Genomic DNA, 13201 nt, shown 5'->3' on the forward strand with positions numbered 1-13201 from the left:
TTAGAGGAAAGTCCTCCTCCTTCTTGGTTTGCTCTTGACTTTATGTAATTAGATCCTCCAGCAGCTTCTGGTTGGTAGATAAAAATTTTTGTGTGAAAGTGCCTCTATTCTGTTGCTCCTTTGGTTTGGTTTAGAATTCTAAGTTGGAAATCATTTCTCCTCAACCTCAAAGGTACAGGTCTATGGTGTTATTGCTGTGGAATCTGAAGATATTTTGATTTGCAGATGACTTTTTTTCCTTCTGGAGAGAGCTTGGAGGATCTTTGTCTCTAGTGTTTCTAAAATTTCACCATAACACACTCACTGTGGGTCTATTTTCATCTGTTTTGCTGAGCATTTGCTGACCATGTGAATCTGGAAACCCATATATTTGGCTGTGGGTAATTTTCACGATTTTTTAAAAAATTTCCCAGCCTCCGTCTTTCTCTTCCTGAAACTGTTATTATTCAGATGCTCAGTTGCTTGGTTCTAACTACTTATTTCCTTTTTTTCAATATTTGTGTTTGCTCTACTTTTGGATATTTTCTCAAACTATCTTTCCAACAACTCTGTTGGTTTTGTTTTTTCTTTTGTACGTTTAATTATGTCCAAATATTCATGTGTGTGTGTGAATATATATAGATAGATAGATCCTGTTATTTCGTGGATACACTGTCTTCTTTTCTCTGAATGTGCTGAAGAAATTTAGATGTTTTCTTTTCCCTGCATTGACTGTTTCTTCCAAGTTGAATGTTTGTTTTCACATCCAACCTTCATCTTAGAGTTTCTTTTCAGATGTTTGGCATTCCTTGGCTTATTACCACTATTTAGGAGTGGGGCACTAAAACTGTGTTTGAAAATCTGAAGACTTGGGTAGAGTCTGAAGACTGTAAGCCCTTGGCGCTGGGTAATCTGCTTGGCCGATTGCCTCAGGAAGCCCCAATGTCACCATGAGTGTTTCTGCTAAAGCTGGTCATATTCCCCAGTGAAGGAACTGGCAATCTCCCATGCAGAGTATGTGTGCCAGCATGTGCATGTTCTTGTGTGTATAAAAGTCGTATGTTGAAATTCTAACCCCCAAGGGGATGGTATTAGGAAGTAGGGCCATTGGAAGGTCATTAGGTCATGATGGTGGTGCCCTGGTGAATGTGTTTAGTGTCATAAAAGAGATCCCAGAGAGCTCCCTTACGCCTCCCACCGTGTGAGGGCACAGCACGAAGATGGCCATCAATGAACCCAGAAGCAGGATCTCACCAGACACCGAATCTGCTGATACCTTGATCTTGTACCTCCAGCCTCCAGAGCTGTAAGGAATACACGTCTGTTGTTCATAAGCCACCTAGGCCCTAACACAGCAAGACATGGCCTTGTTTTTACTATGGCCCTGCCCCCAGCTATGCCTCATCTCTTATGTGACATGATCCGCTCCAGAGATTAAACCTCTGGTCTTCTGCTACAGTTGAGCATGAAAAGCTGCCCAGAAAGTTGAGGATTTAAATGATTTTTTTTCTTTTCTATTTTTTTAAAAGTAGGCTCCATGCCTAGTGTGGAGCCCAACACAGGGCCAAACTCACAACCCTGAGATTAAGATCTGAGCTGAGCTCAAGAGTCAGATGCTGAACCAACTAAGCCACCTGGGTGCCCCTTAGTTGGTGTTTTTAAATAAACTTTTCTACCAATCTTCCTGGTTGTTGCTCCACCTTTACACCCTTCTTCCTGAAGAACCTTGTGCCATCATTCTCCACATCTTATGAGAGTTCTTGGGCTTAGGACTCAGTTTACTCGATGAGCTAAGTCACTTACCACTCGCTTATCTGCATCCAACTTCCAAAATTTTGTGAATTTTGTGCCACCTTTTTGCTTCCTTTGCCCTTATAGGTTTCTGCCTTTTTTAAAAAAAATCATTTTATTGCCATTTTAGTATGGCTTCTGAAGACATGTTTAGTGTAGCAAATCACCTAGAGTCCCCCAGCCACATCCCACCACCCACTGGCTTCTGGCCTCACTGAAACTGGCCACACTAATACCGCCACTGACCTCAGAGTGTCAGTTAGACAAACACCTTCCACCTGACAGGTGCTGACCACTTTTGTTCAAGCTCCTTCTTGCTTAAATTCAGTAGCAATTCTATCTCCTGGAATCAGTTATTACTCCCTTCACAAAATCCTCTCCCTTTCTTTACCCCAAGCCTGGTGTTCCTGGGGCTTCTTACACCTCCACTCTTTTCATTCTTGTTATTCCGCAGAAATAAGCACAAGCCTTTAAACTGAACCACCCTAACTATCATGGCACAAGGTTCTTGTGCTCACTCACAACCCTAAAATCTCTATTTCTAGCCCAAAGCAATCTGCTGAAGTATAAATCTGTTTCCCCAACAGCCCCTGGACAAATCTACCTGGAATTTTCACAAGTGCCCCCAAATTCAACATGCCAAAAACCGAAGTCATCATTGTGCTCACAAACCTACTAAATCTCCCATGTTCTGCCTCAATGAAGGGTGCTCTCATCTACCCTGCAAAAAGCCAGGCACTCAGAAGTCCCCTGAAAGCCTGTGGCCGACAGGCCAGATGACCAAAAGTCCCACTAAGAGCTGGTGGCCAACAGGCCAAGCGACCAGAAGTCCCACTAAGAATCTGTGGCAACAGGTCAAGTGACCAGAAGTCCCAGTGAGAGCCTGTGGCCGACAGGCCAAGCGACCAGAAGTCCGACTGAGAGCCTGTGGCCAACAGGCCAGACAACCAAAAGTCCCACTAAGAGCCTGTGGCCAACAGGCCAGACAACCAAAATCCCACTGAGAGCCTGTGGCCGACAGGCCAGACGACCAAAAGCCCCACTAAGAGCCTGTGGCCGACAGGCCAGACGACCAGAAGTCCCGCTGAGGTCCTGTCACAGCCCATCCTCATCTCAGCACTCTCAAGGTCCTATTGGCTCTACATTCTTATTATCGAGAACAGGTATTCTGAAAATTTAGTGTGCAACAGCATCACACATGGAGCAGCTGGGCCTCAGCGTCACAGTGTCCGAGCCAGATGGAGACTGTATTTCTCACAGGTTTCCAGGTGATGCTGACGCTGCTCCTCTGGGGACCACACTCACAACTGCTCATCTGGTAGCAGCCCTCCTCACCGGCCCCTTTTAATTTGCTTCATCCAGAAACACATGCCCTGTGCTGAGATCATATAACATCGTAACCTACCTGACCTTTGTAAAATGTCTTCCTGTCTACAGCTAGCAGGCTCTTCCTGAACAGGCAAGCTGAGGCCTTAAAGTGTGCAGTGACTCCTCAGCACTCTTCCACATCTCAGCCTCCCTGGCCTGGACGGCAGCCTGGCCCCTGCTAGCCTGCTACTGTGAGACTCACCACAGCCACACACACCTCTCCGGGCTTGAGCAGACCCGGGCCTCACGCCCTCAGGGGCCGCACCTCCAGCTGCTGGTATGCTCTGGGTATTTTAAATATCTATGAACAGATATTCTAGGTTGTCCCAATACTATCACCTCACTGTCTTCTTAAAGATCTAAAATCTGACATACATCCTGAGAATAATTACGTGAAGGAACAAACTAACGCATGGTCTAGGATATGCTGCAGTATTTTAACACTTATATTGCAAGAATAATTTTTATTTTATTTCAAATACCTTCTACACATAACAACATTCGTGTGTATATGGGCAACTACATCAGAATCCCTACACACACAATAAAAATCAAAGAAGGTCAAGACAAATCAGAAACGCTTTCTTTGAAATGAAAAACTAGAGCTGCATATCAATAGACTAAAGATTCTTAAAAGAACTTGAAAAGATCTTCTTTGGGCATCAAATAAGAGAAATTAATAAAAAAATCAATAGGTCAAAGAAAAATATTTGGAACTAGCTTATAACTATTTTCCTTATTTCTTCCCCAGTTAATGATGCCAAAAAAAAAGACTACAGAAGATCTTGCATAAAACACCAGTCACAACTAAATAAAATCATGAAAGTCTCTTATATTGAAGACTCTACTTTTTAAAAGATTTAATAGATTTTCATTTTCACGTAGTGTTTATGTTTTTGAGTAATGCATTTATTTTTCTCATCTAATCGCTCCTATTAAAACTTTTGATTTATATTTTTGCTGATAGTAAAAATTGTTTTTCTATTTGAAACACACCAAATATTTAGTTTCACTAATTTTTAAAAACATTCTTAATGTTTGAGGGGCACCTGGCTGGCTCAGTTGCTTGAGCATCTAACTCTTGATTTCAGCACAGGTCATGATCTCAAGATTGTGAGATCCAGTTCCTTAACGGGGCTCCGTGCTCAGCAGGAAGTCTGCTTAAGATTCCCTCTCCATGGGGGCGCCTGGGTGGCCCAGCAGTTGAGCATCTGCCTTCAGCTCAGGTTGTGATCCTGGGGTCCGGGGATTGAGTCCCACATTAGGCTCCTGTTGAAGAGCCTGCTTCTCCCTCTGTCTGTGTCTCTGCCTCTCTCTGTGTCTCTGATGAATAAACAAATAAAATCTTTTTTAAAAAAAAAGGGTTCTCTCTCCCTCTCCCTCTGCCCGCTCCCTACCATGCTCACGCACCATCTCTTAAAAAAAAAAAAAAATTAACACTTGAAAATGAAACTCCAGTGTAAAAGTTTTTCAAAACTAGTACCAAAATGCTAGTACTGACATTTTGCTCTGGCAATGCCATTACCACACACATCCTTTTGTCCTTCCTGCTGTCCTTCCTCCTAGATAATTTTTCCTTTTTTTTTTTAAAGATTTATTTATTTGAGAGAGAAAGAAAATGAGAAATAGAACACGAGTGTAGGGGCAGAGGCAGAGGGAGAAGCACCTCCCCGCTGAGCAGGGAGCCTGATGTGGGGCTCAATCCCCAGGACTCCAAGCTGAAGGCAGATGCTTAACTAACTAAGCCACCCAGATGCCCCGAAAACTTTTGCATTTTTGAACAGCTAGCTAACTACCTGTCCTGTTGGTAAACACAACTCCAGCATCACTCACGTCGGGCAGCCCTCCAACCTCACATGTGGGTAAGGATGCCTGTCTGGCCCCGAGCACCAGTGCAGCCCTCCCTCCATACCCCTCAATCATACTTCTGGTCAAAATCTCTGGGAGCCGGGACCACACTGTGATTCTGCACACCCACTTACATAGAACCTGCCACACAACAGTGCTCGATGACAGTTCAGTGAGTTAATGACTTCTCCAACAAATACGTGGCTTCCTCTCTGGTTGGCACAACTTGATTTCCAGAAAACACGTTAATGAACCCTTGCTCACTATCCCTCCCCCAAATCCCTCTTTTGAAGGCCAGGGAAAATTGTGACCAACCCAAATTCAAATTCCTTTCACTTGCTCTTTTATTCTGAGTCACCCATTAAGCATTAATTAAGGCTAGACCAGGAATACTGGCCGAGTGGATGAAATAGCCTCGTCCCTCTGCCATCGACGTCTCCCACCTCTGCCTTCAGGTCCCATTCTGTGAACGCTCCTCAATATGCAAACATTCACTCGGCATTCGCCCTTTTAGAGCACCCCTAGCCCAATCCGACAGCACGCTTGCTTTACTCACCGGCCCGCACTCTAAGCTCCACCAGGCTGATGGAGGAGGCTAAGGGGAGGCTGTGACAACGGGAGCTACGAGGCCTGCTCCTGGACGCCGCTTGGTGGCCTCAGAGACTAGATGTGGTGAGCTCTTTGGGCAATGCTGTGCCAACTCCCCCACCTGCCATCTGCATCCCTGAAGTGCTGCATGGCAAAAACGTAAAAATACCAGATCCATGTACATCTAGACGATGGGAGTTTTGTCATTGGTTTCTGTAAGAACAGCTTTATTACAACATCCACCCAGCATCCCCAGGCAGCGAACCAGGTAGCAATTTCCCATCTCTCCCGAGGCCCCTCGCCCCACCCCCTCGGTGGCCGGACAACTCCACTTCTCTCTCAAGGGTTTCTGATCCTCAGTTCTACCTTTGGGAAACACAAGAAGTCTGGCTCTTGTCACTTTGTACTTGTCTTTTCCTGTGTTATGAAGCTTCCCTGTTTAAACTGTGCACCCCGTGTAATGACAAAGGCACACATTAGGTCTCATCGTGTGTGATTCCCCACGGCACAAAATTCTCTCAGTGTTTGATCTGTCAGCTACCACCCAGACATGAAGTCTCATACTCTGCTTGGTGTTTCGTGTGAGCAGGGGCACAGGTGTTGAAAAGAGTAAGCGGGAAAAAGAGAAAGTTCAAAAACAGCAGGGCTGAGGCCAGGTGTCACACAGCGGTATGCCAGTGCTACAATGCCTGTTTAATTGAAACCTTGTAATAAAAGTTTAAATACATAAAATGTTTTGTTTTGTTTTTTATCAAAAGAACATCCCCCGCGTCCCCAGCCTGATGCGCATAGAGGAGGGGCAGTGCAAACTGGCTACCTACAGGGAATAGAGATATGGCAGGTCCAACGCTCGTTGGCTTCGTATTCCTCAAAAAAAAAAATGCTCTGTGGGTGAATTCAGAGTCTCAGGTGAGTGAGGACCCCACCCCACACTGGCTTTCTTCAAGTAACTGGAGTCCACACAAGGCATTCTGTACCGTGGAGAAAGCTCCTCTTGGCTTTCAGAAGACAAGGAAGAGCAGGGCTTCATGTCTGGGCAGCACTACGTTCTCAACGGTGCGTTCCATGGAGTGCACTTGCTCGGGGGAGGCTGTCAAGAAGGCCAAGGGCCCGATGCGCTGCTCCGCGCAGGAGTGGCACAGGTAACCACCCTTGTTCTCCTTCCTGTTGCTCTGCAGTAAGGGGGAAGGAAGAGGAGTTAGGGGGGTGATAGGGCAACAGGGATTTTCCACAAAGGGACCAGGTGCCATTATCCTGATGTCTTCAGAGCCGGGACGACCTGAGGTAACCTATCCCACAGCACGGCCATCTAGGGTAGACGCAACTCTATCAAACTCCCTTGGGGCAGAAACCAGCCTTTGTCATGGCACGGGGTGAAGAGGCCAAGAAAAGTGAACAGGGCGCCCCACGGGAACAGTGGTCCTGCAAGTGTGGGGCCACATCCCCCTCTCCCAGCCTGACTCCTGACTATACCGCCTGTGACACAGAGGCCGACCTGACGTCTCCTGTGCCTTGCCTGTGAAAGGCTCCTAACGAGGATTATATACACGTTTCTCTGTTATCTCGGCCCCGGTAAGCACACGGCTCACGTGTAAGAAGAAGCAAACAACTGAATCAAATTCTACGGAAAGCAAAACCTGCCGAGCCCACATACATAAGTGATGGGGAGCTTCTTCATGGTGAGCACGGTGTCCACGGGGATGGCGTTGTTGCACTGCCCCACGCAGCAGCGAACCACTCCAGTTTTCAAGACATTACTTGTCAGCTCTGCTTGCAAGAAGTACTCCTGATGACAAAAGAGAGAGAGGATAAAAGCAATGTCTCTGCCACACTCTGCTTGGAAACTCCGATAGCGCCAGTGCGGGAAACGCTCTTCGGACTCAGCAGAGTCCACCCAGGAGAAAAGCACTGACTGCCCTCAGTTTTTCTGCTTTTTCCCTGCCTGTAAGGTGGTCTCCAAGACTGAACACTTAAAGCACCTCAGCTGGATTCTTGATAAAACGGCCATTTTAAAAATAAAAGGTTTAATGGGCAAACATGTAAAAAAAATAAAAAATAAAAAATAAACAACTATCGGCTGTAATCTTATTTCAAAACTGTCTCTGGATTTTTATCTCATGCTGACCTATCTGGAATCATTAAAAATTATTTGTATAATGACCTTCCAAGCCAGGTGGACTGAAACGGGGGACCTTAAAAGATCTGCCCGTATTGACCTAGTGTGTTGCCTCTTCCCAGGCTGTGGCTGTAGGAGTGAGCAAATACTTGGCCTCCTCAAGCTTCAGCCTCCTCATCTGTAAAATGCAGATAACGCAGTGCCTGCCTCATTTGACTGATGTGAAGGAGAGATACTCCCCCATGCTAAGTGCTCAGGGCCTGGCACCCAGAGCAAATGTGAATGACCTCCCAGACTGGAAAAGCCACAGGGATAGGAACAGGGACCAGTGTCTCATCTGCTGCACCCTGGCAGAGTTTTGTGGCCGACGGCAGAACCACAAAATCTGTTAACCAGGTAACTATGATTTTCAATTTTCTGGACTACAACGGGCTATTGATCTACTTTTGGCAAAACCTATATCCAGTATTTTGATTGATTTGGCTTTCTCTCGTGCAGGACCTGTCTGCCTGCTACAGAAAAGAACAGGAAATATATAAACACTCCTGTTCCCACCAGTAACTGAGGGACAACTAAACCAGGAAATCCTTTCAAAGCAGAATGACAGGTTTTGCTGAAATCCCCTTTGCCTGTCATCTCTATTCCACTCTCAGGGGTAGCCAGTGTCATGAATTTGGCATGCACCCTTTTTTTTTTTAATTTTTTTTTTTAAATTTATGATAGTCACAAAGAGAGAGAGAGAGAGAGAGGCAGAGACATAGGCAGAGGGAGAAGCAGGCTCCATGTACCGGGAGCCCAACGTGGGATTCGATCCCGGGTCTCCAGGATCGCACCCTGCGCCAAAGGCAGGCAACAAACCGCTGTGCTACCCAGGAATCCCAGCATGCACCCTTTTTGATCAATCCTTAAAGGCTTTAGGTTTACATACATGTCCTAGAATGTTAGCTTATCATCTTGCAGGTATCTATTTACATAAATGATCTACTTTGAGTTTGCTTCCCATCTAGCTCATCTAAGTGCTACACGGGGCTCAATCATCCCACTCTTCCCACATTTGATTCAGCCACTCAGCTTCCAAATTACTGCCCACAACGCAGCAACGGACATGCTTCTATATGCTTTCCCACCCCCCATGCAAGAGTTTCTCTTTTTACAGACTTTCTGAGCAGGATCCACACCAAGAAATCTACTTAGCATCACAATTCTAAACACACATATGTACATATTTAAAAGTTGAGCCAACAGTTTCATGAAACAGTATTTAACCTGGAGTATAGTCTTTGTCTTTCGGATTTTTATTTCAATCTCGCCTTTTTAAAAAACTTATCATAACTCACTAAATTAACTTCATAAATCATGAACAGATTGCAACCGACACTTTAAAAAGCACGGCTCCAAAGTAGCGGTTCTCAAACACTTTGGACTTGGGACCCCTTGATACTACTAAACAGTATGGTTTCCAAAGAAGGTTCATGTAGAAGTTTCATCTATTAATATTTACCACCTAACAAAATTTAGGCTAAGAAATTTTAAATGCTTATTCTTCTTAAGAATCACAATTATAAAAAAAAAGAATCACAATTATACCTATCATGTTAACATATTTTTATGAAAAACAACTGCATTTTCAGGGGGAAAAAAAAACTTCGAAGAGTAGCATAGTTTTTACATTTTTGCAAATCTCTTTTGTGTATGGCCTAAAGGAAGACAACTGTCCTGTCATCTCTGCTTCTGTGTTCAGCCTGTAGTGACAGCATATGCCATGTGGCCTCTGAAAAACACTGCACCTCAGTGAGAGGGTGGAGGGCTTCCTAGTATCCTACAAACAGCACAACATATGTATGAAACTGGCAGCCGAAAGGTCGAAGGGACTCATAAGCATGGCTGCCAATTTTTTATCCAGGCCTTTTCCATTTGCCCTTAAATTTCTCTGACTCTCCTCCTTTGAGGCTTGCCCCCAACAACGCCTTTCCTTGCTGCATACTTGATGTCTCTGTCTTTGCTGTGCATTGGGCAGACGAGCTTGGGTTTGGCTTCAGATCTGGGGAGCCGGCCAGGAGCTCTTTGCTGATGGCTCGTTGCTGGCCAGTGCCACAGTCTGGTGACTAATCCAAGCAGCTGCCTGGGCTCTCTGTTCTAGGGTCTGATCCCTGGGGCCTCATCCTGACAGGGTGCAGCCAACATTTGGTGTTTAACTCTTGTGGCAAGGAAATAGTTTTTGGGTTCCATTTGGGTAGACATCTCTTGGGGAGTTCTTCCTGCCTGATGGCACACCAACTTGTTCCTTCCTCCCATCTGGTTTGCTCTTAGGTTTCCTCCTCCTGTTCCAGTGCCTCTTAGCCTCCTTTTCTTAAGCAAAGGCTGGAGAAGCTGTTTGGTTCAGCCTGTGAAGCCCTGACTTTGGGGAAGAACCAGTGCGTACAGAGTCACTCAGGACTTTGGTGTGCTTGTTCCCTTAGCTTTTGGTATCTTTGAATAAAACCAGCCATGTTCTACTTGAAAAATGGGAAATGATACTTTGTCTCACATGCAGCCCTCTGGTCTGCATCCTCGAAAACTGGGCATTCATTTTTTGTGACACTGGTTGGCTACAAGAGTCATTAGACTCTGGAGAAAAATGACCAACAAATCCATAAATCATATAATACCATCTTACAATTGTTTTGTAAAAGGGAGGGATTTGGAGATTGGGCTAAGATTTTGACGACATCTTGTTCGTGTATTTCTGTGTTCATGCATGTTGTAAATGTGAGCTATTTTCTCTACCTCTGGATGGTATTTTTTATGAATATTTTATTTATTTATCTGAGAGAGAGAGAGAGAGAGAGAGAGAGAGAGAACGTGCATGTGTGATGGAGCAGGATCCCAGGGGGAAGGGCAGAGGCAGAGGGAGCTGGACACACAGACTCCCCTGCTGAGTGTAGAGCCCAACACAGTGCTCGATCCTGAAACCCTGAGATCATGACCTGAGCCAAAGTCAGAGGCTTCACCGAATGAGCCACCCAGGCACCCCTCTACCTCTGGATGGTTTGCTAAAATTAATTTGTAAAACATCTCTAGTTTGTTTAAAGGCAAACACCTGGAAAAAACTGGGCATTCTAAAACTTAGAAAGACTAAGTTAGACTTAGTTAGAAAGACTAAGTTAGACTAAGTTAGTTTCTTAGAAGAAACTAACCCAAATGTTGTTTGGAAAATACGTGGAATTAAAGTTAATTTAAGGTTGTTGGTTTACTGGAAATAAAGGAAACAATTCTGTTAAGCTTTAGAAAGTCTGTAAGAAGGGAAATCTTTGGAAAAGAATTTTGTGTGTTGTCAGGACTAAGACCATGGAGACTCACTATGTAAAGTCTATTAGAGCATGATCGACACCTGGGGGGGATAGTAGGTTGGGGAGAGGGGGCAGAGGGGAGGAGAGGGAGCACAAGATCAGATAGCAGTGGAGCAGTGATTTGGCATCAACAGAAACCTTAGTGATTCTCTGAGGTACAATCCGAAAGTTGGATTACCTTTCAGGACATCCTACTCTGGGGCAGATAGTCATGGGATGTGACCACCTGGGTAGAGGGCATCCCTGGTGGCAGCTGAGGGCTGTGGGCCGCATTCCCCACAGCTGAGAGTCCTCACTCCTGCTGAAGATTTGGAACTAATGGGAAAACTTCATTCCAACAGATTTTTGCTTGAAATGTCGCTGGTCCCATTTGATCTTCCAGATTTAAGGCTGTGACTTCCAGCAATTCAGTAAAATATTTCTTTGGAAACAAATATGACATTTATCTTTTTCTCCCAGCCAGATGCCTCCAGGATTCAGAAACTCCCAGTGACTATTCTTATTTTCATAGCAATGTAATTATTTCTGTAAGTTCAGTAAGAATCTGGTCTCCATGACAGAACACAACTGGAAACACTGGTTATGTTACCAAGGCTTTGACAGGCATGTCACAGTTAAGGGACGCAGGCAAAGGCTCAGACATGACCAGACAGCTCTGAGGAACTAAGGATGACTTCATGGAGCCAATTAAACCCCCTGGAAAAATTGGTGTGGACCTTGTCACAGGGTGCCCAGCAGCCTTGCTATGGGAATAAAGGGTACCTCCTGGCAGGTGCAGGAACCTCAAGGTATTTGGGGACTTCAAAGACAGGAATTCACCCAAATCTGTAGATATTGCAGACAAAGTCTGGTGGCAAGTATTTGGCTTGTCTTCTTCACCTCGAGACGCTGTTAAAAACTCAATCTGATACGCCTTATGGAAAGTTCCAGCACAGCAGATTTGAAAACAGTAACAATAAGCCAATCACTATTCTGGCCATGCTTAGGTGAACAATTAGGCCACCTGTGTTAAAACTGGACTTAATTTTACAAACAGAATCATCTTCATTTGGCTATCTTTGAAAATGAGGGTGAGTTTTACAGAAACTGTTACAGTTACATACCTCCATGGGTGTTAGATTCTAGTTGAGAATTAAGGATCATTGAAGGTTTGCCTGCCTGTTAAACTGGACTAAGCCTTGCTGGCTGCACTGTGTCAACTAAGAGCAGCCCTTAGAGGTGAGGTGGCTTTGGTTAAGCCCCTATGATGTGTTACCTGGAAGGTTCTTTCTACACTTTCCATGACTTAGGAATTCCCGACAAGGCTCACATTAGGGGGTTGGACACAGTCAGGTACGTTCGCTATGTCTGCATCAGGCAGGTTGACATGCCCCACAGATGTGCCCTTGTGTGACCTGAAATCCCAGACAGGTGGTGGAGGCATCGAGAAGACCAGCTCCAACGTCATCAGCACCATATGAGGTACTGCCGACCACGGTTCTTCAGGGAATGAAGCTGGAAAGGCTCACAAGCAGATTACTGAATCCACAGGTTCCCTATACCCCGTCAAGCAAGGACAATCTCCCAAAGAACCCTGCTCGCAGCCGAGAGCCTCCAGTGGACCTGAAACTACTACTTAGGAGAGCTTGTCTGAAGAAAGCAGTTGATCAATACAACAAGCTACCCGGTTACAACAACTCCCCTGAGGCCCTAGACAAAACAAGATCAAATGCCCTATGAAAACTAGTAACCAAGGTATAAAAATCTCGTTAATGCAGGATGTTGGGTTTCAACCTGGAACTAAAGCGTTTTTCTAAAAGAGAGCAGGCTTCCATTCCTCAAACCCTGATCTCTGCCTCCTTTGAGCAGAAAGTAGGTGCTGGGGTCATCCTTCCAAGTCCCTCAGGAACAAGGAAAGACCAAAGACAGTGGGGACTGAACCTCAGAACAAAGGGTTTGCAGGGTGGTGCCCAGGCCTTTCTTGTGTGCCTTCTGATTTTCTGAGTCCTTGCCTTCTCCCTAGCTTCCGGGAGGCAGCTGGAGGCTTACTCTGCCCTCCTCTCCCCTCCCCTCCTGTGGCTGCCTCTTGAAGAAACCCATTCCTTGCTGCATACTCATGTCTCAAAGACGGCGTCTGGAGACATCGAGCAGATGAACGTGGGTTCAGGGACATTCATAGTATCTGTGTGAGGAGCTGGGCTCT

At 45.4% G+C, this 13201-nt stretch overlaps 2 protein-coding genes across 4 annotated transcripts in view; one reads left to right on the forward strand and one right to left on the reverse strand.

Moving 5' to 3' along the window:
- Positions 1–2566, forward strand: part of IL15RA (interleukin 15 receptor subunit alpha) — a 63730-nt gene extending 61164 nt beyond the window's left edge. Inside the window, exon 9 of the transcript XR_005989368.1 lies at positions 2358–2566. The gene's annotated coding sequence lies outside the window, so the exon portion shown is untranslated. The remainder of the gene's footprint in view (positions 1–2357) is intronic.
- Positions 2567–6246: 3680 nt separating this feature from the next.
- FBH1 (F-box DNA helicase 1) overlaps positions 6247–13201 on the reverse strand; it is a 47258-nt gene continuing 40303 nt past the window's right edge. For all 3 annotated transcript variants that reach the window (XM_041765749.1, XM_041765751.1, XM_041765750.1), the window contains 2 exons: positions 7229–7360; positions 6247–6746 (listed from right to left, as the gene is read on the reverse strand). In XM_041765749.1, the coding sequence (XP_041621683.1) occupies positions 6576–6746; positions 7229–7360 (303 nt within the window). In that variant the 3' untranslated portion in view covers positions 6247–6575. The remainder of the gene's footprint in view (positions 6747–7228; positions 7361–13201) is intronic.

The sequence above is a fragment of the Vulpes lagopus genome, chromosome 8, assembly GCF_018345385.1.
Source record: "Vulpes lagopus strain Blue_001 chromosome 8, ASM1834538v1, whole genome shotgun sequence".
In the NCBI taxonomy this organism is placed as follows: Eukaryota; Metazoa; Chordata; class Mammalia; order Carnivora; family Canidae; genus Vulpes; species Vulpes lagopus.